Source organism: Corella eumyota, chromosome 1 (genome assembly GCF_963082875.1).
Source record: "Corella eumyota chromosome 1, kaCorEumy4.1, whole genome shotgun sequence".
NCBI lineage: Eukaryota > Metazoa > Chordata > Ascidiacea > Phlebobranchia > Corellidae > Corella > Corella eumyota.
In genome coordinates this window covers 12,404,371-12,432,178 of record NC_137490.1, presented here as the reverse complement: position 1 = coordinate 12,432,178, position 27,808 = coordinate 12,404,371, and the positions used below count along the sequence as shown (strand labels likewise).

Genomic DNA, 27,808 nt, shown 5'->3' with positions numbered 1-27,808 from the left:
ATGATAACATAAAAGTGACACAAGCCAAAGTACAAGACAAAAGATTAATATTTTAATTTCAAAAACGGTATAACTAAATACTCTTTACCACATATATATTTACAATTAATAAAGTTACTAAAACTGCATAGAATAATTTGTTTTATTTAAATCATAAATTTGTATAAGTAAAAGACTATTTCTTAAGTGCAAATAAAAATGACACATATTTTAACCTTTAATACGTAAACAGTAAAACAAAACATGGTATTATTTTATTTTTTTAACTTTTTAAACAAAACTTATATTCTGTAATATGATAGCTCATTTCATTAAGTTGAAATAAATTTTTAAAAAAATTAAGAATTTAACAACAGACAATTTTGTATAAAAAAATTTGTATAAAATTTTTTTTTTTATTTTAAAACAAGGTCTTTTACAATTTAGGGCCACTAGTTACAAGTTTTAGCAAGCTAGACCGTGTTTTATGTGTATTGATGTCTGGCACTTTTATAAATCGAGAAATGGAAATTGATATTTGTAAAATTTTTTCAGGAATTGGAATTGCTGTTTTTGTATTGTGAACCTAAAATAAAATAAGTTTATAATGTTGTATTTATTGTTTATTATAAAATTTATTCCTTGACTTTAATCAAATAATGAACTAAAATTTAATTATAGAAATGTTAGTGATATGTTTCTAGAAAAACAAAGTACAAAGGTTAAAATATTAAAAAGGTTGGTTGTTTTGGGCTAATGTGGCCATAGAAATATGAAATAAAATTTAAACCACTTGACCAAAGTCTAACTCATAATTGCACAATATTTAATTTGTAAAAGTTCACTAAATTTGCACACTGGCTTTTTAACCGAAAAAAACTTTCAGAGATGCAAAATTTAAAAACAAACCTCTTAAAAACACATTGTCATTAATCTAATAAAAAAATATGAAAATACCTTTTTAATGACTAAAGCTCCCATGTGGTTCAGAGAATGAACTGAATTTGAAATAAGGTTTAATGAAAGATGCTCATATTTAATTCCATCCATGCTTAGTTGTTGAGATATCCATTTTTGAATCTAAACAAAAAAGAAAGTATTGAAGTATAGGCCACCTTTTTTTATTATTAATTTTTTATATAAAAATAGTTTAAGTGTTACATGATAAGATTTAAAATACTGTTAAAATGGTCTTAGTAAAAGAGACAATTTAATATTTTTTGCTAGTGACAGTTATTGAGTAATTAATTGTTTCCTTCCTTACTACACTGTGTGACAGCAAAGTGAGGGATAAAATGATAAATTTTATTACATGTAACTTAATTTAACCGCAATAAACTTTTACCTGCAAAAATAAATCTTTTACTGGATGGGATACATTTAAAACCAGTAAATATTGACAAGTCAGCCAATATGATACCAAAAACTCCTTAAAAGATGACTTAAGGAACATAATCAGCTTATCGGCATCATTTAAAACAGTAATATAACCAGAATCACAATGAACAGCTTTGCATTTTTCTAAGAACCGCAAACCAGCATCAAAATCTTCCTGTTCTCGCAGGGGTTCAAAAATAAACTCTTTTGATAAAAGTGTTCTTAAAAATTCGAAATCCTTTGTGCACGATTCTTTTAATTTTTTCTCCTCTGTAAGTTGGTGTGAATTTCCAAGGGTGTAAGCCACGAGTGCAGGTCTTACAAAAAGATGCAGCATTTGGTTTCTATAATTTGACAACATTATATGCACAGCAGCAGTATTTCTAATTGAGTTGTCAAGCTCGTTAAGTTGTGGGGTTACAAGAGGTTTTGTTTGTTCGCCTTCAGATAGAAACAAAACTGTGCCACCATGTGTTGTAGACTTGGTTTTAACTAAGTGCTTAAATCGGTGCAGATTTTTACGAACTATTTCTTCAGTACTACCGGGGGGCCATTTTACCTTCATATTGCACTTGGTCGTTATGGTTTTAAACCAATTAAGTTCATCTACCATTACCTGCAAATCAACATCTCCACAATGCATGGAAAGCATAAGTGTAATACATGACCAAGGAGTGTAAGTCATGTTTTCTTGTTGCCTTAACAAAATCTTGTATCCGAGAGTTTTCAGCAAAGTTTCTTCTTTACTTGTTAATCGGAGCATATACCTTGGATAGCAAGCATGGATTGCCCTATCTCTATCCATGAAGTAATCCCTCATTGAAATAGTATTACCAAAATGCATGTGCACACTACCATAATTGTCTTGCAATATTGACGATGCTTTAAAGATACCACTTGTCGATTCTTTAGGCTTTGGAACGCCCAACAGTTCATATGCATATAATCTTTCTTCTAAAAGTCGGTCATAAGAAATACTAACAGGAATAATTGCTATGTCATAAGTTTGAGCTTTAAGATAGGGTTCTGCAATAACAGAAAGCAAACCAAACTTAGGATTAAGACTTTTCCCAACTCTACTTCGAGTACCTTCAATAAAAAACTCCATGGGCCTGTCCCCGTTTATTAAAATTGTGTGAACATACTCGGTAAAAAGAGCCCAATACAGTCGATCAGAACCAAATGACCTTCGCATAAAAAATGCACCACATGAGCGCAAGACTGACCCCATTATTTTCATACCCATAAAGTCCATTCCAGCAGCAATTGCAGGCAAAGGGAGATTAAGGTAAAAACAAACTAATGATAACATTAAAAAGTCCATGTAGCTTCGATGAGTAGGCATAAACACAACAGGGTGGTGTTTAATTAATGATCTTATTTTCTCTACCTGTTCAACATTGATGAAAACACCATCTTTATAGATTGAAGCAATGACATGATACATTACAAAGCCTAGAGTACGTAGTAATGACATGTGATGGGTGTACGCAAGTTCTTTCAAAATGGTTTCAGCCTCTTTAAATACTGCTTCATATTCTTTGTTTTCTTCTCGGACAATTTGATTAATTATCCACTGCACTCGATCAGACTTTAATGCTGCTTTCCACACATTGCTTGTATGTCTATGATTAAATTTAATTATTTTAAAATAACTGCTATGGCATCCCATGAATTATATCAAAAAGTAAAATAAATCTTCTTTTTTATGTAAAAATAACAATATTGGTAAATCATCATCAAATATTTAATTTGGAAGAAACAATGACACATTTTTAAATAAATTATAATATATTTCTAATTTTAATAAATTTAGCAAAAATTATAACAGAAGCTTATTTTAATAAATTAAGCAAAATAAAATTATAACAGAAAACAAATACCGTTTTTGACAGTGAACATATGACTGAGGATTAAATTCTTTTGTTGCAAATTTTAAAGAAACGAAAGAATGTTTTCCTAACTCCTCTAACATGTCAATATAGCCCCCTTTGTTAACCACTGAAGCCTTAGGGTTGTATAATAGATCCATTGTAAAAATTTAATTTTTATACAAATTATAACACAAAATCTAAAAATTTTTAAATTTAATTGTTACAAATTTTAGTTAATAATATTTTTCTTTACCCTTTGGTGGGTGGGGTCTGTCTGTAGGATATGGGAATCGCAAATCGAACAGGAATCTCATTTAGTCTGAAAATGACCTTCAACAATTACTTTATTATAAGCCGACTTATATTTTCCATAGATTAAATTAAACTAAAATAAAATCATGTAAGTTTTATAGCAAATAATTACACGTTAAAACTTCTGTTGAAAATACTCAATACTTGCATAACTAAAACATTTAACTTTTGTTATCAGGCGTGACTTTATGTTTCACAGAAAAGTATGTTAACAAAATAAGTTTTATCGACAATACATTAACATCAAACGGTAATAAAAGTGTTTAAAACGAACAGTAACTATTTACAACGAACAGTAACTATTAAGAAGTTTAAAACGAACAGTAACTATTTAGAAGAAACGGAAAACTTTTAAAAAAGAGCGGAAAATTTAAAACTCTGATTTGTTGATTACCATTTAGTCAAACTACGTAAATCATATAACGCAATGTCATTATTAATCGTATTTCAACTTCGCTTTATTAATTACTAGTTGATCAAAAGTTACATATGAAAGTGTGGCGTCATACCTTTTTTACTTTAATTTTAATCAATTTGCCTGGTTAAAATAAATATTGCTTAAGCTTCAGGTATGATGGTCGAAAAACTAAAATGTAGCGTTCCACAACCGAAGACTGGCTTTTAGGTCATTATTTCATGTGTTAATTTTCCCACGTGGTTTTGTTGCTTGCTGTTTAACCAAGATCAAAGTACGCAATTTAAATACTCATTGTCATCAAGTAAAAAAAAATGTTGTAACTAAAATGCTAACCTGTTACAGAGGTACAAAAGTTTTCTCAATACAAAAATTTCTTATCGTATAAAAAGTAAAAAAAAATATACGAACAAAAAATGTTAGGCACTACAACCTTTGATTTTTATGTAATTTTTTGGCAGTAGGTCCGACTAAAAATTCCACCCCGTTTTTTTTGTTACCTTTACATTGAACTAGGGTAACGTGATAAAGTCCGGCTATTAATTCAAACCACTTTTAAAGTATATTTTTAAAGCACCTTAAGTTACCATTACGAGATCAATCTCGCCACAGGATTTTGTACCTTGAAGCAGTATGAGCTAAATATATGATTTCGTATGTTTTACTACATTGTTATTAGGACATCACTATTAAAATCGTTTTTCATGTTGAACATTTCCATATAAATTGGGTTAAGGTTTATACAAAATTTATTAAGTATATACAATTTTATTACAAAACAATAAAACAACAAGGGAAGGCAAAACACTTTTATCCTAACACTTTATACTAGAACAAGTGTAGAGACAATGTTGTTTACAATAATGTGATCCTAGATAACTTTAGCAAAAATTTAGATAACTTTAGCACAAAAGATAAAAGTTATGTAATGTGTCATGATCTTGCACTTCTTTCAGTTTCTATAAGACATTCCCTAACCAGTGATCTTGCATGTAAAATACCTACCAGATAAAACAAATATTAAACAATTTTTATAAAAACTTAAATAATTAAAAAAAGGTTTTGTTAAATAAAATAGGAAAAGAATGTATAGTTATTAACTATATGAATATTTTTTTTGGGCAAAGTATACAAAATAAAATGTAGTTTATTACAAGTTATAGAAGGCCGTAACATTTAGTGATGCTACTACAGATATGACATAAATATTTATGATTAAGATAAGAACATTTTATGGTTTTTGTATTCTTTAAATGAATTTATTTACACTTAATTTAAGAATTTTTTTTAATAGTTAAAAAAATTTGACAAATGTTTTGTTATTTAAATAAGAAAAATCATCTTTGAAGATTTTATGTGGCTATTTTGACATAAAAAAAATCATATTTTAAAGGTTAAATTTGCCAAATGTTTAGTAAAAAGCTGCTTACGGCCAAATTTTAATTTTACAAGATCAACACTATTGTAAACTTTAAAATAATCTATCAATTAAAAAAAAATTTAAATGTTATATATACTTTACAAAAAAGTTGACAAAAAGTCTGTAATAATTATTGAATAAGCCAAACTTTGTGATAGGAGGGTAGGGATGGCGCATATAAATATCTTCTCAATTAACCCTATAAATAGAAGCTCCATATTTGGTGTTAAATCACCTTACTTTGATTTATAACATCAAGTTTTTGAACAATAAGAAACATACCTCGTTTAAGTCGGTCACTGGCACTTCTACTTCCAGCGTAAGTTGGTTTAATGTCTTTACCCAACTCTTCTATTACTGCCAACAAATCAGCATATTTGCTTTGTGGAACTTGTTCTGGCATTGAATACACTGGAACTTGTTGATCTAAAAAAAAAGTTATTGTAATTTAATAAATGTTGGCGCTCTTTAAGCAATTATGAATGTAAAAATAGTTATGAAAAGAAGTGCTTCATAACTTCAATATAATTTTTATTTTCTGAAAATTCTTCAGCCTATGTATGTACGTTTGCAATTTGACAACAAATAAAATAAAAACACAATATTAAAATAATTTTAAAAACTACATTAAGTTACTAAAAACTACATTATGGTTAATATGTTTTTAGATAAAACACTAAAAAAGAGCCCAGCTAGTTTATAGAAATTCTGTGCTTGCTTGTTGCTGTTGGCAGAAAAAATATAAAGACCTAACAGCTGAAGAATAATGATGCAACAATGTAACGTAAATATACTTAATAAATGCACAACGACAATAAGACAAGCACGTCTAATTATTAAATTAAAACATTATTGTTTGAAAAGTCTTTAATGCATTAAACTTACTGTTTTGGTACTGCTTTCCTGACATTCTTGCTACAACAGTACGTACTTGATGGTAAAGTCTTTAAAAAGCATAACTTTAGATATTGAGGATAAATTGTTTTTAATCAGCTGTTTCTGGTAATCGCAATTTGAAAACTTTTTTTTACTTTAGTTTGAGCGTATTAAATTTAAAAACCACATACTTTAAATAACTTTAATTTTGCAACAATGTTTTCTATTGTATTTTATTAGCTTTCTGTTAAACTTACAACTAAAAAAATTCCATTGCGAAAATCACTTGACATCTAGTTAAATGGAACACACTTCACCTAGTACTTTAAATATCGATTAGTCACATTTTTGCTTCCATAATCAAAATGTACATTTTTTTACAGTTGATTAGAAAGACGCAAACATGTATATTAAACTGAAATATGCTATCTGGATTATAGTTGTACATTTCGTAATTGAAAACAAAGCTCAGTCTTCAGGTTAGTTTTTAAATTAATTAATTAAGCTATTACATATAATAATTAATTTTTATCCTAATTAAAATAATATGCGAAAAAAGTTGTAAATCATCTTCCAAATTTTCAAAAAAATATACCCATTAAACAAAATTTTAAGTTTCGACAAAATCAAATATTTTTAATGTAATAGGCTTATCAATGAAGAAATTACAACGTGATGACGCACTGGAAAATGCTCGCGAGTTAGGAGGTCATTTAAATTGTTTGTTTTTTTATTTTCTTTTAATAAAAACAATATTTTTGAATTTGTATTACAGAACTGGGCAATTTTAGAAATCAGGTTGACAATAACCGACTTCATAAACTTCCTCCTGCTGAAAACGTTCCAGCCCAACCCCTGAAAAACTCCCTTGCTGCAAATCCCGAACAACTTAACAGCGAAAAAGAAACTCAAAATCTTAAACTTAGCACGATTCCTGGCGAAAATACAAACAAATTTAACGAGGATACTGATACCGAAACTAAAAATCCTGTAACCCCTTTATCTAAAACTGACCCAAATAATAAAAATACTGATGTTAATCCAATTAATGAAAATGCCAATAATATTTTAAATGAAGAAAATAATAACGATGTTTCAAATAGTGAGAAAACCGATGTTGATTCAAGTGATACAAATACCAAAGTTGATCCAAGTGACACAAATACCAAAGTTGATCCAAATAATGAAAATACCAAAGTTGGTCCAATCAATGAAAATACCAAAGTTGGTCCAAATAATGAAAATACCGAAGTTGATCCAAATAATAAAAAGATTGATGTTGATCCAAATAATAAAATCACAAAAGTTGATCCAAATTATGAAAACACAAAAGTTGATCCAAATGATGAAATTACCAAAGTTGATCCAAACGATGAAAACACCAAAGTTGATACAAATGATGAAAACACCAAAGTTGATCCAAATGATGAAATTACCAAAGTTGATTCAAATAATGCAAATATTAATGTTGTTTCAAAAAGTGAAAATGCTGAAGTTGATCCAAATAATAACAATTCCAATGTGGATCCAAATAAGAAAAACACTGATATTGGAAATGATAATGAAAGTGATGCAAACGTCAAAGATATAAATAACGATGATGTAACCACCGACGAAAAACCGCCAATTAATTCCCAATCTTCTGACAGTAACTTAGCTAACCCAAAACCCGCTGATCCAAACGAAGACATATCCAACGAACAACCTGGTCAACTTAAGCCACTTGATCATACTTCTAACAATGAACACAAACCTACATTTTCAAACCCGGGAATTAGTGCAATTAAACCTAATAAACAAACCAATATCGAACATTTGAACGCTAAAGATAACAAATCGATTAATGCAAAGACTAAAAATCAAAAAGGAGTAACACCAAGTTTAGAAGACAGCGCATCTGAAACTTCTGAAAGCGAGAACTCTGAAGTCGAAGAAGCAAGCAACAAGTTAAAAGACACAGATATTCAAAACATTAATGACACTCAGTCTACAACAAATAAGACTGCTACCAAACAGGACATGGATTTTTCACCTCACGCCCCTGAAACTATGTGCTGGTGGAGTCGAAATAAACAGCTAGGTGGAGCCCTTGTGTTCTTATCTGTTTTCATCGTTTTTGTGGGAGTTGGATTTGCTATGAGGCAAGGTTATTGTAGGTAAAAAGAAAAAAAACTAAAACATATACTAATAAAACATTATTTTTGTTATATATATAGAAAGTAAAATTCAGTAGAAATATAGGCAAATTAAACTTTTAATTAATCTATTTGCAACTTCTTATTTTAGATGTTCAAGTGAGTATGACGATATGGAAAGAAGAGGTTTAACAGGAAGATCACGTAGTGAATATACCCACAATAACGGGAGAAGTTCTTCCTATAAAAATAATTCATTTGAACCTTTGTAAACGTCACAAAACAAAATCATGTGGACTTAAGGCTTTTAACATGTAAAAAACAGTTTATGCTGAAGCAGCTAAATGCCGCTATAGAAGTAGTGTTGTTTCGTTTATGGTGATGTACCAAGTAAAGCATTGTTTTAAACAATTTTTGTTGTATAAATGACTGCATAATAAATAATGGCATGGATTTTACTTGAATATTCTTACTACAACTAACATGCAGTCGACTACGTAAAGTGATAGCATTTTGTTATGAAATCCTATCAATACTTGAGGTGAGCATAAGGCCAGTATTTCATATATTGAAGCAAATTGTTTTAACCATAAATCACGTCGTTGGTAGCATTAACTGACGTTTACTAAAACAGTTTATGCTCTCTGTCTGGAGTTAATACTATAGGCCGACTTAATTTTCATACATCAAAACAAGATTAACTTTGTGTGTCGCTAGTGGGCAGCGTTACCCTTAGAAAAGAAATATATACTTCCCAGCATTGTCTTTTAATAATATTCTTGTTGTATCACTGTAAAAATTCTGAGTAATAATTTTTCAGTGCTTTAAACCCAAAAATATACAATCGTGATACTCCTTTAAAAGTCACATGTATATATTTCGCAACGTCAAAAATTGACCCCCGTTAAGATATTTTTTTGATAAAACAGTAAAAACATTTATTTTTAACCATTAATTATTTTTTCTACAGTATTTAGCTTATATAAAACTTAAATCTAAAAATAAGTTGCGGTTTGTGACTTTATTTGAGAAATAGCAACATAAAGCATGTGACCTGTTGTCAACTTAAGTAATGCCAATATACTGTTGCTATATTAAACTACATGTTTTTATCCAGATTTGTAATGAAGTTTTGTCAATACTATCTCATTTGCGTTAAACCTAAGTAATCAATTTTACTACCACTGCTCTGTTACTTTTACATAGGGGAATACAATTATTCGATTGGCCATATGTTGCTATCCAAAGTGCAACGTTCTCAATCATTGGTAAAGCTCCAAAACATAAAGCAAATGCAAACACGAATACCAGTAATTTTAAAAGGGATATTTATGGACTAATCGTTTAAACTAAAATAACGTTTAAAGTCTTTAAGCATCTTAAAACCTGCGCAATGCTGCAAGCTGGTGTTTAAGAATGTACGAAGCTTTACTGGCCTAGTTTTTGACCGTCTGCACACGCAGAAAACAATTTTTCAGCCATTGTTCGCGTGTGCAGGTGTATTGATAACCAACATTACGATTTCCTAGGTCATAAGTGCATTATAAGGTTCCTAGGTTATAAGTACATTATATTAAATTGTGACAGTGACTTGTATGGCTTAAGTCTTTTAAAAGTATTGTCGTTCATATAACATTTTTAAAGAATAAACAAACATTAGGATGTTAATTGTTCTATTATAACTTACTTTTTTGTGTAGACAATCAATCGGCCTTTGTGATGACGTGTTAGGGAAATGTTTAAACAATCCGATAGCTGGCTTTATCTATGTATTTATTCCATTAAAACTGTGTGTAATGACGTAATTACATATTATGCACGTCAGTTAAAAACGCACTCCGAAATTATAAAGGCGCTGGCAGTAATTAAATATATTGTTAATTACAACCACATAAAACTTAAAAATAAACGTTACCTCTCTTTTACTAAGAGAGCATAGAAAATTTGGTACTGAACAACGATATTTACTGATTTGCCTAGTCGCGTTGACACATATATACCTAAACCGCAACAAACCCCTTATTTGAGAGGTATGGCAATTGCTATTTAAGTTAGACACTGTAACATTGTGTCGTAACACATATACGTATATATAGAAACCAATGTTTAATTAGTCATGACCTTAATTTACCAATACTTTATTGCAACACAATTCGTGCAGAGAACAGCAAAAATAATTGTACGTTTAAAACAAAATTTGATGATTTTGTCTTTTTCAACAAAAATAGAAGCTGATTTGCAAAATGAAAGGTGTTTATAACTTAAAGTTTTCTATAATACCTTGAACTTTAGTTGCCTTGCCCAAACAAAGTGGGTAGGCAGTAGAGCGTTAATAACAGGTGACAGTTTCCCCGTTTCTCATTAGAACGCGCCTGTCTATGATGTCGTAATGGGCGAAAAAGAAAATAATAATCGATAGGATGAGGCTTTTCCGACGTTGTAAGCCTATAATTATAAATGGTGTATAAGTTATATTATATAGCCCACTGACTCTACAATGTTTATTTGTTTTGTTTAGGGGATGAATAACAAACGGCCAGTACCGCAAATGGTGGTAGCGATGCGGTTTGTTTTTATTTTGGTCTGACATCCGCTTCTGTGGCTTTTTAGAATAATTAAAAGTGCACACGCTTTAATTAATGACATAAAAGAACTTACAAACATGTTACCACCTATAATTATAAAATAAACTAGTCGCAGTTACATCTAGGTAAAACCAGTCGCATTTAATACATATCTATGTCATGGCTACTAGTTTGTATACTAAGGGCAGAACATGCCAGTTTCTTTTTTAATCCAAGTAAACCAACTGATTTATTGTTACTTTTACAGGCTACGTAGTGCTGGTTTTATCATTTATGCCTGTTTAAAAATCATTCAATATTTTAACGAGTCTCGTTTATTTGCGTCCTGCTTTTAAAATAACAACGGCAGCAACCGTGCTAGCAGATCCATGCAATACTGTCTTAAACAAGACACAAAATAAATATAATTAGGAAGAAGAGTGCGTACAAAATTGTAATCAATGAATCAACAAAAAACACGTAGTGGACAATAGACATATTATAATATTAGAAAATAAATAATACAGGCTTGTCTGAACAAGAAGTTGGTGACGTGTGCAAAATAAGGACCTAGAAACCAAGGCTATTCGTCTTTGGCAAGTCCCTTTATTTTTAATGTAAGATAAATGTATTGCTTGTTTAAAGCGACGCTATCAGACTATTGTATAATCTCAATTTCCTAGTAAACATACACAAAACATACAGAGTACAGATGGCGAAATATAACTGTGTAGCAGCATTTCTGCTAAAACCAAAACATTGACTTAACAATAATAAAAAAAAGTACGTACCAACAAAAATTCACAATCACACTAAATAAAACTGTATAACTTATATCGATTTCATCTAAAACAATAGCATCTTATTCTAACAACGTTTTAAAAAAACATAATAAACAATGAATCTAGTTTAAAGTGGAAAACAATAATATAAATATAAGAATTGGATAATAATAACATGTAACAATAATAATATTAATAATAATACTAAGACCAAAGGAGTTGTGCATTAAATTATAGAAAAAAAAGGAATTAAAAAGAGTTGTAAACGAAGTATGGTGCAGGCAAGCATAGAGTGAAGACTTCAGTTAAATGGTAGGTAAATCCTTTTCCTCCATGTTGTATATGAAGTATTTATTGCATTGGTCAAGGACTTGCTACAGTCGACCTGGAACAGCTTGGGTACTTGGACATCATGATCTTACTGTGCATTCATTTCCTTGAATAGGGCAAGCTGCTGGTGATCCAGCGGGGGAAACATGATGCTTGCTTAGAACAAGTCCCGGGTAACCGACCCCAGGCTGGCATTGATAGTGTTGGGAATAGACGGGAATTTCAGGTACATGTTGTCGTTGTTGGGACAGGGGTGGACTGGCAGGTGACGGGGGTATAAATACTGATGTGGAAGAATTGGCGTTTACGTACAAATCTCGAGTGTTCATAACACCTACTGCTCCACTGGTAGGAGCTACAGTCTGTGAAACAGATGTATTACAAGGTGCGCCGGTTATCCATGGATGTTGAAGAACTCCTTCCAAGTTGGGACGTTTATGTTGATCTTTTTGCAGCATGGAAGCAATGAGATGTCGACATTCTTCGCTGACTGTGGTTTGTGCCCGTTTGTGGCGCAATTCACAAGCAATAATATCCTTTTCTTTTTGAAATGGTACCTCGGCTTCGATCATGGTGTACAAGAGAACGCCAAGGGACCAAGCGTCGACCTTCTTACCTTCATATCTGCGTTCAATGAACCATTCTGGAGGATAAAACTCGGGGGTGCCAGCAAATTCGGTGTATGCAGCATCCTATAAATAAAATTACATTTTTGAACTAACTGATATCAATATAACAGAAAATGCTTTAAAAATTGCGCGGTTTTAATGGCAAATGTGCTTTCTTTGTTCAGGACTACACACAGACTGGTGCAACAGCTTACCGAGTATTGTGCAATGCCTTTGTTTACAAAACAACGGCTAGATTTATAACAAACATTAAAAAAGGGACATAGTTTAACTGATCGTATCATGGGCGTGTTATACTGCTTTCGACCAAACCTTATTTTGAACATTGTACACACCTTTAACATTGTGCCACAGCCGAAGTCGATGAGCTTCGCTTCAGAAGTGTGCAAATTAAGTAGAACATTTTCGTCTTTGATATCTCGGTGAATCACCCCGTTAACGTGGCAATGACACACTGCTTTCACAATCTAAAACAAAAAAAAAAAAGTTTAAAATTAACTCTGGGCTTTACACAAAGCTAATAGAATCTATGACATTCGTTCGTTAAGCAGTACACAACAATAAAAAGGTCAGATTACGTAGGCTAAAGCTTGCGCAAACAAAGCGCAGACTACGTGTTTTGTGCAGCCGCGAATTGTTGTGACGTTAATCACACCGTACTTGTGCAATTTACCTGTTGAAATATGCTCTTAGCAACCTTCTCTGGCAAAGCGCCGTGCTGATTAAGGTAATCGAATAGGTCAATAACAGGCTGAGGTCGTTCCATTACTAAAATGTAGCTGTTGCGTCGCTCGTACCAGTCCAACATACCGATAATACCTAAAGAACAACAGACAAATTTAATCCAGAGCGAACGACGCTAGCAGAAGGCTTTGATGTTTGAACAAGAAATTAATTGACGCGACGCGGTTGCTTCCAGGCACAAAATGTGTTTAAAATACAGACAAGGACAAATATTTTACCTTTATTGCCAGAGAACGCAGCTCGGTGTAACAATTCAAACTCAATTGGTACAACTCGACCGTCCAACTTGCCCCATCTTTTTACTTTGGCTTTGGGTACTTGTTTGATAGCAACTTGTACGTTGTCACATTTTCTGGTTCCTGTAAGGAAAAATATGAAAGTTAATCTTATTGTTGGAACTCTTTAAATAACAACTTAACACTTTTTAAGATAATGACGAATTTCCGACGATAACTATTATTTGGCATGATTTTGTTTTCGAGGAAAACTGAGATTACTTTGAATTGTTGACTACCAGCAGTTTACTCTTTTTGAGCGACCGCTGCTGACTCTAGGGCGAGTCGGTTTCGATTTACGAGGATTCATGAATTTTTAAAACAAAGGACAGGTCTTTCAAGTCAGCAAGCGTCAAGTCAATACACTGCGGCGATCTGGCCGAAAGCGATAGCAAGCAACCGTAAACAAGGCGACCTTAACGTATACGATTGCACAAATTGGCCTAAGCCGAATCGGTTTCTAAAGGCACTTTAATCTTCGTACAAACGCGTACTAAGTTTTCTAATTACTGCAAACACAGAATAAAAGGCTGGTGCCAACGGTCCGTCGCAACACGTCACAAATAAAGAGAGAGCAACGCCCGCGGAATTATCGTTATTTGCTCTCATGAAACGCTCGGGCATATGAAAAACTACAGCGTCACAACATTTATGTGCATCTATATTTAGCCGAAATTTGCACAAAAATAGATTTGCTTGACGGCATGCTAGGTGATATCATTTTCGAGTAACAGGAACAACACGCTCGCATATATTTAGCCGAAAATTTTTCGCAGATAAAACCACGCAAAAAAATTTGTTTTCGTCTAGGCCTTAGAAAGTTCCTTGTGTACGTAATTGTGTAAACTAATTAACCCTTGGCAAGTTTCAGTTTGTCACGGTTTAAAAACCGTGTCGTTTGCGTACCGGCCGAGTAACCCCAGCTGTAAACACGCAGCAGCAATTATTTCCCGCAATCACACTGTTTACATGAAGGCCGTTCGTCGTTTCAAAACGAAACGCGGAAGCGGTGAAGCTGGCATGACGCGTGAGAAAGCAAATTGTCGTATGTTCACAATCGACAACCTTCACAGACAAGCGCACTGAGCCTATATCCGCCCTTGTATAAATACTACCAGGAATTCAAAAGACTAATCCCGTTCGAAAAAGAAGTAAATGTAATATGACACGGGCCCATAGCAATTCTTAACAAAACATGTATTTTGTATGGTGGCCCAGTTATTAAAACAAGCCTAGTTATTGCATCAAATGGTGCATAAATTGATAGGTTAATACAATATTTTGGTCGTTGTGCGTTACTTATTGTTCTTTAACACTTATTAATGGGTTTAACGAATTCTATTCAAACCCGGCTTTAAAGTTGCAACAGAATGGCAGTCGGTCGATTGCACGGTACTCGTTAAAATCCGCAAAAGGGGATTAAACTGCACAGATGGGCACCCTGCCTTACTAATTAGACGTTTCTCCGTCGTTGTACTTAGAGCGGGCAACAAAAAAACGACTGTCTAATTGTTGTAATATATCAAAAGCTTTTTGACGACGATCAATTTGCAACTCAGCTTATAGCGGTAATGGAAAACACACAGCTTATTTTGTTTTTCGCAAATCTTTCGTGTTGTGTTCGTGCGTGTTCCGTTGTTGACTCCTTTAATTTTAAAAGGCTGAACGTGACACAGTACCTCATGTTATTAGGCTCGCCCAAAGGTTTATCAGCGATTAGCGAAATTAAAAAATAACGTGTATTATAATTTGGCGAAAAATAGCGCTGATTGGTAAATTTAATGGCGATATGCTAACCAAACTTTGTCGCACTTTAACTAGAATGTTCATCTAGCTTTGCCGGTAATCCGACCACTTATCCTAGGTTATAATTTTCGTCTCATGTACAATTGTGCTTAAAGCATTTTTCCATGAAATATTTCCGCCAGAGAAAATGTCTCCCAAAATGTCACAAACCAACACTGTTTAGAAACAATCTATTGCTTTTACTAGAAATAATTAAACTCGAGTGCCTGTGTGAATTCATTTACACGGAAATATATTTGTACAGTCTGTATTGACCTACTAAAGGTTAAATTAGTAGGTGGGAGCGACAGTATACCGCTTACGTCAATATCCTAAACCTGGTCGCCAGTCTGCGTAACTTTACCCCTGATCGGATGTTTTTGGTAGGATGTTTGACTAACACCTTGCCAACTTAAATTTACGGTTTGAAGGCGAAAGTTATTTACAATACGTCACTTTGTCCTAACACGTTTTAAAGTTTTTTTAATATTTTTAGCCAGCCTTGTATATAAGAAAGCAATGTAGTGTGAAATAAGGAATGTCAACCTATCGTTATCATTACACAAAATATTTTCACATATTCCAATGATTTCGTTTCGCAAAAGCGATTTCGACGAATCATAGATAAAAACATAAAACGCGCCCACGGTCGCTTGTGTTTTGATTGAATGGCTAAACGACCTGGTATATAAAAAGTACACAGGAAGAACGAGCTGATAAAACACAGGTGCCCGCCTTTGATTTGCCGCACGGCGCCCAACTAGCTTGTTGTTGTCATTCGAAAACGTATCCAGGTCATAGTCGTACGTTTTGCTTTACTGCCTTGCCCCTATACTTATACTCACGTTTATAATTGCCAATAAGAGCGAGCGGTGATTGGTGTAATTAGTAAGAGTGTCGCGTGGCGACATGGTTATCGCAATAATCGTATTTAACTGTATTGAAATATCGCAATCATATGTAATATCACAATCATCACCGCTATTGGTTATGTCGGTGTTTGCATTCCTCATTAAGCGTACACGTTGCATTGAAACTTTCCGTGATAGGCAAAACTTGGAGTTGAAATTAATAAAACTGAAAGCGAGGTGATTTCGAGACAAAGCCGAGAACGTGCCTAGGCGAGATCGTATGAACAAATAATCGATAGGCCGCGTACTTTAATTCAAGCTTACTCCAATTGGATCGCAATTTTAAGCGAAAGAGAAAACCTATTAACGTCCTAGGCCAAAGAGAAGTGGCCTTCTGTTACGCGACCTGGTGCCTTCTGTTGCCTTTCTGCTTCATTACTAAATCTTACAAATTAAAACTACGGCTATCCGTTACCAAAATACGGAATGTTGAAATCCGGCCAATTGTGATAGGCGGGGCTTTGTTATAATTTGAGTCTTGATCACCGTATAAGTACTCAAAGGTAAGGCAATGGGCGTATGCTATTAGATTACTGCCGTGTGAGAACGTCCCATCAGTTTTTAAAACGCAATTGATGTCTATAAAACCCATTTCCTTCCCATGTTTGAGTGACAGTTTTTGCCGCTGTGTCAGATCGCTATTTATAAATTAAAGTCGGATTGTTGTTTAAAAGAGTTGCCAATTATGATAGGCTATAAAGTGAAGCGAAAATATTGTTTAACCGCTCCTGCATTGCGCCACGGTTTCATTGCAATCCAAATAAAGGTTTTAAACGCGTTTGCAGAATGTTGATGTAATGAAAACACAGCCGACGTCTGCATTAACTTGACGCAAAAGTTGATTTCGCTTATTTTTATCGGCCCTGCACATATTCAGAGGCAAGCTTATAAATTATTCAGGGCAATATGGTGCTAAAAATCTTGTTACGTGGATTTCTAAAAAAATGGTCGTAAAAAACATATCACAAGAGTTTTGGAATTTCTAAAGAGTATGACTACAGGTTGACGAAAATAAATTCCCCAGTAATAAGATGACCTAAGTTCCGTAGAATGTAATATTTGTATTTAAATTTCCCATCACTGTCACTATGGCAAGTGAGATATCGGAGATGTCGCCACGTTTCTCACATTTAAAGCATGGCTCGACTCGCATACCAACGACACCGTTAAAAATAATTGAGTTATGATTAACTGGCGCATTGGAACTACACAAATACGGTCCATGGGGCAATAACGGTCGTAGTAGCAAGGAATGCGAAATACGCGTTTGAGTAGACGGCACACAAAGAAAACAAGTAGGCGCGTATAGCATGAGCGACGCGAGGCGATTAACTGTAACATTATTATCAGTTCTCTTTCGAACCCGACCAGGGCGAAATATAGAGTTTAAAGAGAAACGAAGGGGAGGGTAAGTGAGAGAAGGTAATTGCCGATACGCACCTGTCCGAGCGCACCTTTATACAAGTTGGGCGTGCGAGATCTGGGACAAAGACCAACTCACATCCGCTTTTACGCTTTCTTTTGCCACGACCAAACACATAGGCGGAAAACGCTTCCCATGCGAATACCCTATTGTCGACTAATTCCAAAAATACAAGAACAGACGTCACTATGCTAATCCACGTTACCACCCAAACATTACTTGCTGTTTTTAAATAAGTATTTGATTTTGAAATGTTAGTAATTACCCGATTAAGGCCACCCTTTGACCCAGGCTTAGAAAACGGCAAACAGTTATGCGTCATGCGAATTCGAGTAAGGGACTTGCCAGTCGACCTCGGACGCACTTGTCAATGTTTGCAGTACTACGTCAAGAACTATGTTAATAACCCGCGCAAGACAAAGACAGAACAAGCGCGGCTGCATTTCGCGATTTTTGACTGCCAGTTTCGGCCTGACGTTTTTATTACAACATTCACCGTTCAATGCCCTCGGGCTAACAATAAAACACATTGGAATTCTAACCGATTTTTCCATGTCGAAGTGGCCAGCTCATTTGGCCGAGTTGTTTTAGCGAGCTAAAGCGCTTTAATGAATAGCTTTATCACAGGCTTTAAGTGATCGATATTTAACAACGGAAGCAATGTGGCATTTAACCGAACTTTCCAACGCTCATTATATTATGCCAAGCGGTTTTTTATACAATGCGTTTTTGTTAACACACACCACAAGACATACATGCATTTTAATATAAAAAATAAAAGTTAACTTACCAGCATAAACTGTGCCACCGCCCCCAACTCCAATTATTCCACGGATGTCGTAGATTTTCTTAAACGCCGTGGAGGATCTCAGTTGTGAATCCGGAAGGGAAGTAGAGGTTGCAGCGGTGCGAATGACCGACGTTTGGATTGACGCGGAGGTCGGATTGCTCTTTTGTTGCGTAACAACGTTGCTGTGTGACGTGGTTTTGTTACCGCTCGGTTTGGGTGGCAGGGTCGCGGAAACGGCGGGTGAGGGGTGATAATTGTCCGTCTGGGCAGGGTTTATGGCTATGTTTTGGGTTGCTACCTCTTTTCTCTTTTGCTGGCTACGTGTGTGGTATCGAGTAGTCGGGCGCGAATCGACTGGTACACTTGCTGGAATGTGTTGCTGGTTGGTTGAGGTAGTTATGACGTCATTCATGTTGTTGTTCACATCCTTGGGATTTCTTGCAGTGGCCACGGAACTTCTTAAGTAATACCCCTTGCTGCTGTCAATTGGGGTTGGCAAAGTAGTCACTGCATAAGAGCTGGCGGGATAATAGCCAGAAATGCTGTTTAAGTAAGTGCCAGGTGCTTCAAACATTGCGTTTACATTGACGGTCGACGGAACACCAAAGGAAACCGGCGTATTGGTTGATTTTGGGGCGTTCTGTCTAACGTTTATTCGCTTCGAAGAGACTTTTTTCGATTTACGGTTTGATTTGGATGATTGTCTTTGCTTGGCTGCGACTTTGGCAAAGTTGGAATCAGAAACACCTTCGCCAAATTTTTCTTGTGGTAGTTTTGGACCGGGCTCGATGGAGACAAAAACAACATCGTTGTCTTCTTCGTTGTCATTTCTTGATCGTTTTTGTTGATGTTGATCGGGCTTCCAAGCAGCAAATCGGTTTATTTGTTCAATTGGGCTAACGCTGCCGGCGCTTGAGCGATCACAGATTCTGACGTCATGAACGCCAGCGGTGACGTCACTAGTAGAGCAAGCGTGGCAACCGGCTTGTGTCCCGTGGCAGTTGGAGTGGTGGCAGTCGTCGTCCGCTCTTCGTTTGCGGGGGGATACACCGGTGAGGGACGGGGTTGAAGAAAGGGAAGATGAAGAATAGGATGAGAGAGTTGAAGAGATTGACATGTCCGACACCTTTTTGGACGACGAAAAATATTGGCCGGTGTATACGCCGGTCGTGACTGGAAATCCGTATATAGGGGGCACCATTGCTGGGTTAATTAAATTATATTGTGAACGACAAAGAGAACTTCCGAGGCTTCCGCCAACTGAGCCAGCGTTTGGCGAAGGTGGTGCCGATGATAAAGACATTTTGCTGTCCCGTATCACCGTACACTCTCCAGATGCCCCGGTTGCACTGAATCGATTTTTATTTTTAATATCGACGCCTGGCCTGCCGTTCGTCTTGGTTGCTTCGCTTGTCTCGGGGTGGTGCCTTTGGTGGTAGTATACTTTGCGGCGCACTGCTTGCTCACTGGAAGGTACACGATGTTTTGCCAGCAAAGGCATCGTGGTAGGAGCCTTCATCGTATTCATGCAGTTTAAGCTTTGAAACGTAGCGGCGTCGGATAAGTTGTTGGCCCACAAATTATCAACGCCCGTTGTGAAGGGTTGGTTGTTTAAGTTGAAGGGTGTGTGTTCGTTCTGTTGCGATGATTCGTCAACGACCGTAACACAGTTAGCAACATTTCCTGCGTTCAACGGAAAATACGGAGAATATCCCATTATATCCTGTGGGTCGTGTGAACCGATTGGCTGTTCGCCCAAATTTGAAGATGTAGGAATTGAAGAGCCTATCCAATTTGCTGGCATATTGTTGCTATTATTGTCAGCTCTAAAGCAACTAAGCGCGTTCTGAACTTGATTAGTAACAAGTTCGCAAACGCCTTGGCCTCGTGAGTTAGTATTGCGGAGCGGAAAATACGGAGAAAATGCGGAGTTGGTTTGCGAATGATGTATTCCGTTGGTCGACATATTTTTTTCTTTATAACTTGGTTGGTAAACTCTTTGTTTCGAATCTCATATACTACAAGCACATATTGATTGTTGAAATTAGAAAATTAAACGAAACCTAAAACAATCGATAATATCTGTAGAAAGAAAAACAGAGACGTTAAAATACGTGCAACGAAAAGCTGAAACAATATACTTAAATGGTGCGCTCTTTAGCGCTTCTAAGTAACAACAAAAATTAGTCGTCCTAGATTTTAAAATAACAATAACAACAACAGCCTGAAGGCGACGCGCAAGCATGACAACTTGCTGATTTCAAAACACACTAACGCCCATCATCATATTTTTTTATCACCAGTATAAACAATGGCCAGTTATCACGGCACTGTGCATGAGCAGTCAGTCCATTTCAAAACATAACTATGCGCTTATAGCTTATAATTAGCTCTGTGTCTAATATATCCAAGGCACCATACGCATACTAAATAGTGACTGGCAAGTGGTGACTTGTTGACTGCGACCCGCCAGTGTGACTCACAATATACGACTGCTCGCTTTGTTCCATCAGAAACGCGCCCTTTCCATAAGCACTCGGAAAGGGCCTTGCTAGATCTTGGTGTGTCTTAACACACAGCTGCACTTAGTAGATAATATTACGCACAAACATCTCTCGGCTTACAGATTGAACGCGTGTAAACTACACAATACTAATATCAACCTTATTGACATAATCAATCCCGCCTCGTCGGGTAAATGATTTGTTTTTTACTACTAATTTCTTGTTTGTTACCTTAATCAGCAACAAAACAGTCCGTACCACTCGAAAATACCCAGGCACTGATCTAGTCTCTCAAAACAACATTCAACGCAATATCTATTCTCAAACACAGGCTACCACGTCATTGAGCTGTTGAGAATGTTTTCAAACAAGAAACTGTATACACTGGTGTGTACGGGCGTCGCTACACGCACAGAGTCGACTAAAAATAACCTAAACATGGCTAAAAATAAATACGGGCCTAACTGGTAAGTTGACATTCTATTTTGTATTTTAAAGACTACATAATATACTGACATTTATTTACGTATACTGGCAAATGTCAATACAAGAACATTAATGCGCTACTGTTTAACAAAATCTAGACGTTTACTAAATAAACAAAGTTAATTTAAATAATATAGTTAATAAAAATCTACATGCAAATAACGTCTGCCTCTGATTTTGTCTAACTTTTTTATCAGAATTATTTAATGATTAAATCACGCCGCATTAAAGCTGAATACATATTCGACTTGACACGACCTTCTGCTACATTCAGACTGACGATATGCTCCGATTTTATGAGCGCGTTGCCGTTCTAATCCGCACGCGAGACGAAAGAGAAAAAAGTGCGGCGCGTAGTTCTGTGTAGTATCGCATTTCTAAACGAGGCTACAGCGAATTAGAAACCGATCGAGAATCCTGCTGCTCTACAGCTTTCTCCCTGCCTACTTTGACCAGTTGTCGCTCTTTTCGCTAGTTTTGCCAACTCGGCTGCGGTCTTCCCCCTTCGACAATGAGCTCGCTGCTGGGAATTACGTCCGCGACTTTTCACGCGATCGAGCCAATTTGGCGAACTGAAGCGGCGAGTAATTAGCGAGTGCCCGTCGACGCGTTTCAACACACCGCCGTCTTTTGTACGTTGGGGTCAAGCGAGATTTGAAGCTGCAAACTTAATGCCACCTTCGCTTGCGTAACCTTTGCGGTAAATTGTTTTTATTTTTAACAGTAACTTGATGACATATTAAGTGACGGTCGAGCCGAATCACGAAAACAAATAATTATTTACGACATCCGAGAATCTTATAATTCCATATATATAAAAATTAAAATACAAGAAACACGTTAACACGTTTGGACAAATCAACATTTAAAAGTTAAATGACCCTGTAATAAGTCGACTTACTAACTAAATTCCACAGCTGACACAAAACTTTAAACTATGTCGAAACTGTTGTATTAATGACTTAGGCAAACGAGTTTATTACACCAATCACCACACTGATCTTGCCGCAACATTACAACAACAAAGGGTACACAAAAAATCAAAGTTCCGAGTTGTCTAGTTAAAGGTAGCAATGACGGCATTTAGACCTAAATAAACTGCCAAGACTGGTTTATGGTAATAGGTCATGTACTAGCTTTATGATTCGCGTTTTTAGTTTTGTTTACAACAACACATTATTCGCAAAACCCGGCAAATGTCTTTCTTTATTGGAATTTAACAGGGAAATTCTCCGCCAAATAACATGCAGCGTAAGCCGATCGAATGATTTATTTACCAAAATTTTCGCCTTGACAAAACAAGTTATCTCGGGACGTGGTTTGCACCACGCTTCCTAGTACACCAGCCGAAAAACAGAGCTAATTCTCAACGTCAGAATTGTATATCGCCCACCATATTCAACTCTCGCGTAAACATGTTTTCAAAGAGGGCTTCGTAAGGGCCTCTTTCTCTGTATGATAATCACTTTACATTCACTTTGCTACGAATAATCAGCAATTTATTAGCGTCCTAACAAGTGGAACCAGAGACGCTGTTTTAAAGCACGCAGGAAAAATTATACTCGATATAGAACACATGCCAATATGAGACGATCAATTTTTTATTGAGAAAACATCACTTCGCCTGTCACTTAGTCGTTAAACACACACCGTCATCAATATTTTAGCACCTATATATTTACGCCTGCCTTCCTACTGTACTCTACCCTCACAAGGCACGATATAATAAACTGACAACTCGTTATTAGCACGGCGTAATAAAGACAACGGTTGCTTGAAATCTGATACATTTGCGTAGGCATTACTCAAAGCATTCTGTATGGAAATTGACGATCGGTTTTGTATCAGTGCCTGAATCGGGTATTGCGCTGCGGAAATAATAAAATATCGAAATAGTGTATCGTCAAAAGGTACACATGGGAAAGTTTCGGATGACGTAATTTTATGCGGGGAAAATTTGTGGGGGAACAACTTTTAAGAACCTAGGTAAAAATATTCCCTGCAGATAGGGTCAGGTAAGGGCGGGACACATAAACAGTTAACACATGTTTTTAAATGCGATTTGGAAATGGTAAACATCACGTACCTCACTGTATCTAGCTGTAATGCCATCTCCCTGCGCAATTCAAAAGTGATAAACAAGGAGACGAATTGCACAATTCAGCACACGGCGCTGCAAAGCAAACATTAAAAAATAGTTTTTTGTTTTGTGGCCAATTGAAAAAAAATTCAAATCAATGACAAAATGAGATGTTAAAAACATGTTTTTAGCCTCGCTGGTTTGTTATGAGGTTTTATTTAAACAGGCATGTTGATTCATAAAAATGTTGTTATTTATGATGAACACGTTTCCCACCCACTGCACATAAAGTAGCTGCTTACATAAGACCAAAACCTAGGTTTTTCAGCAAAACCATCATACATATCTTGCAAAAAAAACTTTTACTCTTAAACTTGGCAATCAGCAAATTCACACAGGTATCAAATCGAGCGAATAATCGTCGATTAAGGCGAAGTTTTAACACTCGCGGTCGGCTTATCTATAGGCAAAATGCGGTCGACTCGTTTTTTTCTATTCGTTTAAGGACGACGGGTCGGCGGCGCCGAATCCGAGAAGTAATCGCTTACAGACGCTGGCAAAATGCAGACGTATCCAACACATATACATACACACCGAAAAGAAAAGACTACACGGCCAGTCAGAAATGGAATTTCTGGTGTAAGCGAGATGATAAACATTAAGGGACCGCGCGCACTCTCTTTGTCTAAGGGCCGGGTTTCCGCCACAGAAAGAGCCACCAGGTCGCCTGCTTTACTTGAAGATCGATGCCTTAACATACCTCACAACAACTTGTTATTACTTTAGAAAGTTATCGAGTCTTGGCGTGACCTAAATAAGCCTATATATGTTTCGAAAAGGGAACAGCCCAATCAGTTTACTATTACATGCAAATTTAGCGACACTCCCTTCGCACATAAGCTAATCATTAACAAACTATATTTAGATTTACAGTTTTTACAACAAAAATTAAAGGAACAATTTATGGCTAATCGGTAACAAAAACACAATATATTTCCGCGTATCGCGTATTTTAGGTTTTAAAAACAGTTCTCAGATTTTGCTATACACACAGTTTAAATGGAACAGTATATTTTTCTCAATTCATAAGAGTTTCGTTTCGTGCGCAGCTGCGTTTATAACTTCTACGACTCAATAAGGATGAGACTTTGAACAGGCAATTAAACTGTCTGTCAAGCACGGTGGTTATAGGGTAGAAGACATAAGAGAGCGCGTGTTTGTACAAAGTCTCACACAACAGCGCGGCACACAAGTCAACTTAGCGGAACTACGATAAAAGTAGCACCTCCGCAACATACCACACAATAATATACTCGCTCGGTTGGTTCAAAATTTCCGAGATTTTGTCTTTGTTATAACCGCACGATACCGGCACATATGTGGTTTGAGAATACGCCCGCTGCTAATTCATGTATATTGTATCACTATGGGTCAATACTTTTAAACGACCTTATTTAAATGCAGTTACATCGACTTTTTGTCAAAGATCTCAAGCCAAATACAACAACAACTGGAATTACTTTGTGCTAAGGGCGAAGCAACAATTTCCAAATGAGGCCAAGCCTTCTTATCGATTAAGAATGCAACGTTTTTAATACATAAGAATTCGCAGCTGCCATATAAAGACTGCAGCCAACAGAATCGTTGACAAAGTGACAATGAAATCAGTTACGTGTTCCTTTTGAATAAGAATAGCCAAATATAGCGCTGGTAAATTTTCACAATTAAAACTTTAATAACGTTAATGCCTACTTGTTTGAATATAATAAAGTAACTTTAGAAGTTTAATATTTTTTGGTGCTAAATAATAATGTGGCGCCAAATAACGATATTTTAGACTTTTTAATATTTTTATAGGTTATTAAAACTGCAATCCTAGGTCACGTTTTATTACTATTTTACAAAAACTCAAATAATAATTCATCACGTTGAAAATAATATATAAACTTTAAAGCCAGACTCAATAAATTAAAAGTTTTAATGTGGGTATACCAAACTAATAATATTTTTACGAGTTTAGTAATGTGTCTAAAGACAATAAATGTTCAAGAAAACTAGACTGACATAATATTAAATATTAAGGTATACTATTACAAGTTAAAAAGTAATTTAAAAATTTTATAATAAACACAAAACCAAATAAATAATACTGGCTTAATATTCTTAATTTGATAAACTAATTTAGTTTAACAATTCTATCGCCTAATATTCGTTGTAATATCACATGCCTATAATAAAAACCCTTGGTAATTAAATGAGTAATTAAAATAACAAAACAAATGAATCACTTAACATTTACAAACTCACTAACAAGAAATATGTATACATTTTTGACTTACTGTGTGTTTAACCAATCGAATTGTTCTGAACTATAAACAACTACAATTGTTAGACAATTAAAGTTCCTTACTTTCTGTTCTTACAGTAAAGCTATAAAAATAACCCCATTCAGAGTACGTTAACTTGTATTATCTTACCAAGCGTTAGCTAACTAGCTAATTCCTTTAAAATGTTTTCACATTAAATATGTTATACGTCTTAGGTAAACCAACTCGAACCTGATTGTTATTCGATTAGGCCTATATTATTTTCAGGCTGCTACGTCACTGAACTGTCGTCACTCCAGTGTTGAACTGGCACACACGGTATAGTTATGACGCTCGTCCCGAATAACCCTTACTTCACAATTTGACGTCACAAATTAAGCAGATATTGTAACACAAGTTACTTCTCAAATAATTTGATATAGTATGAACAACAAGCAACTGGACGAAGTAACTTCTTTTCTAACTTTTTCAAACCTACAATGTGGCATTTTCCAAAAACTTTTTAAGCATTTACTTTTACAGTAATGCGTAACTTTTCTAAAATACACATTTTAAGAATTAGTGTGCATTAAAGACTGACCTGACGTCACGCAATTTACGCATCGGAACTGTACACGAACGGCCCATTAATAAAAACGTATCGTTAGCTGGAAATAACTATCAGGCCGCAACTGGAAATGAATTTTGGATCTACCATTTTTTTGCCAGCAGTTCAGACTAGAAATTTTGGCTAACTAAGCTGAAAGGGCGGTAAACAAGCGTTAAAATATGGTTAACACAATAAAATCCGTGACATATTGTCCGACGGACATCCTACATTGTAGATCTAAAACAGCTATTTAGGAATGGCATAATATTTCGAACATAAACACATGGTGACATGTACTTTGCTGACATTTCACATCGAGTTGTTTGCAATTAATTAGTCCATGTTGTGCAATGGTTTACGTTAGATCGGAACTCGTGACACCTGTATTCTAGCTAATGTTTTGTTTAACCCGCTAAATCAATTCACAAGCCTTATAAAACTGACAAGCGCGATTTAAAAAAGAATTCAATCGACATACGCCTTCCAAAGTGTTCTGTTGGATACGTCCAGTTAATACTTAGATCATTATTCAAAAGATAGCGTCATTAATTTTGCTTAATTCGCCGGATAAGGTAATTGCAAAGGCCTGCGTCCCTTCCTATGTATATATTAGTTTAATAAAAAAAACATGGTGCGTGCATTTAAACAAAAAACAATCTCATTATGCGTGCGATTAAATGCCGGATTATTGCAAGAGTATTGGGCTTGCCAAAATATAAAAAACAGCTTAAATCCAGTTGACGGAAAGCGGTAATGCTCTTAACTATATAGCTATTTAAAAAGGCAACAAATGGGATTAATTAACTGCAATTTTCATGCAACTTAGTGTGTACACAATAACAGATATGCTGCAGCGCTTTTGAAAACAAAACATAATTTACAGCCTCGTAAATAATAACAAAAGCCTGTCGAGTTATATGCAAATCCAAAAACCGCTATACACAAGATACAACTTAGTCTAACATTTATTAGTCTAATTAAAATGCATTTGCCACGTTTACATTAGCTCTGTAATAGAAACACTGCAAACTATGAAGCTAAAAACTACCCTTGTTTATATTGAGTGAAGCAAAAATGCGACCGTTGCTGCCGTACCAAGCTTCATTCTCTCGTTTTCTCTTTGCGATCGGCACTAGCTTTTTCTCTATGCTTATCTGTGTACGATTTGAGAGCGCACAGAGAGCAATGGGTTTATCTGGCA

General features: G+C 35.3%; 4 protein-coding genes across 5 annotated transcripts; 1 reads left to right on the top strand and 3 right to left on the bottom strand.

Annotated features, from left to right (window-relative positions):
- Nucleotides 1-306: 306 nt before the first annotated feature.
- On the bottom strand, nucleotides 307-3,421 carry LOC145755139 (dihydroxyacetone phosphate acyltransferase-like). Its single transcript, XM_082571357.1, has 4 exons — nucleotides 3,240-3,421; nucleotides 1,325-2,981; nucleotides 937-1,059; nucleotides 307-565 (listed from the first exon to the last, which is right to left on the bottom strand). Exons 1-4 carry the CDS (start codon nucleotides 3,386-3,388, stop codon nucleotides 416-418), a joined length of 2,079 nt encoding a protein of 692 aa, XP_082427483.1. The 5' UTR covers nucleotides 3,389-3,421; the 3' UTR covers nucleotides 307-415.
- Nucleotides 3,422-4,694: 1,273 nt separating this feature from the next.
- LOC145763355 (cyclin-dependent kinase 2-associated protein 1-like) lies at nucleotides 4,695-6,331 on the bottom strand. Its single transcript, XM_082574789.1, has 3 exons — nucleotides 6,263-6,331; nucleotides 5,660-5,803; nucleotides 4,695-4,958 (listed from the first exon to the last, which is right to left on the bottom strand). The coding sequence occupies exons 1-3, from the start codon at nucleotides 6,285-6,287 to the stop codon at nucleotides 4,891-4,893; spliced, it is 237 nt and encodes a 78-aa protein (XP_082430915.1). The 5' UTR covers nucleotides 6,288-6,331; the 3' UTR covers nucleotides 4,695-4,890.
- A 282-nt stretch (nucleotides 6,332-6,613) lies between these two features.
- Nucleotides 6,614-8,835, top strand: LOC145748774 (uncharacterized). Of its 2 annotated transcripts, XM_082564984.1 has the most exons (4): nucleotides 6,614-6,732; nucleotides 6,902-6,961; nucleotides 7,029-8,409; nucleotides 8,540-8,835. In XM_082564984.1, exons 1-4 carry the CDS (start codon nucleotides 6,657-6,659, stop codon nucleotides 8,658-8,660), a joined length of 1,638 nt encoding a protein of 545 aa, XP_082421110.1. In that variant the 5' UTR covers nucleotides 6,614-6,656; the 3' UTR covers nucleotides 8,661-8,835. The 2 variants fall into 2 exon arrangements, with proteins under 2 accessions (XP_082421110.1, XP_082421111.1); XM_082564985.1 differs by lacking the exon at nucleotides 6,902-6,961 and having other exon boundaries at nucleotides 6,648-6,732.
- A 2,436-nt stretch (nucleotides 8,836-11,271) lies between these two features.
- LOC145748758 (uncharacterized) lies at nucleotides 11,272-20,699 on the bottom strand. The gene is made up of 5 exons (XM_082564983.1): nucleotides 18,622-20,699; nucleotides 13,656-13,796; nucleotides 13,367-13,512; nucleotides 13,029-13,160; nucleotides 11,272-12,756 (listed from the first exon to the last, which is right to left on the bottom strand). Exons 1-5 carry the CDS (start codon nucleotides 20,585-20,587, stop codon nucleotides 12,145-12,147), a joined length of 2,997 nt encoding a protein of 998 aa, XP_082421109.1. The 5' UTR covers nucleotides 20,588-20,699; the 3' UTR covers nucleotides 11,272-12,144.
- Between the last annotated feature and the right edge of the window lie 7,109 nt (nucleotides 20,700-27,808).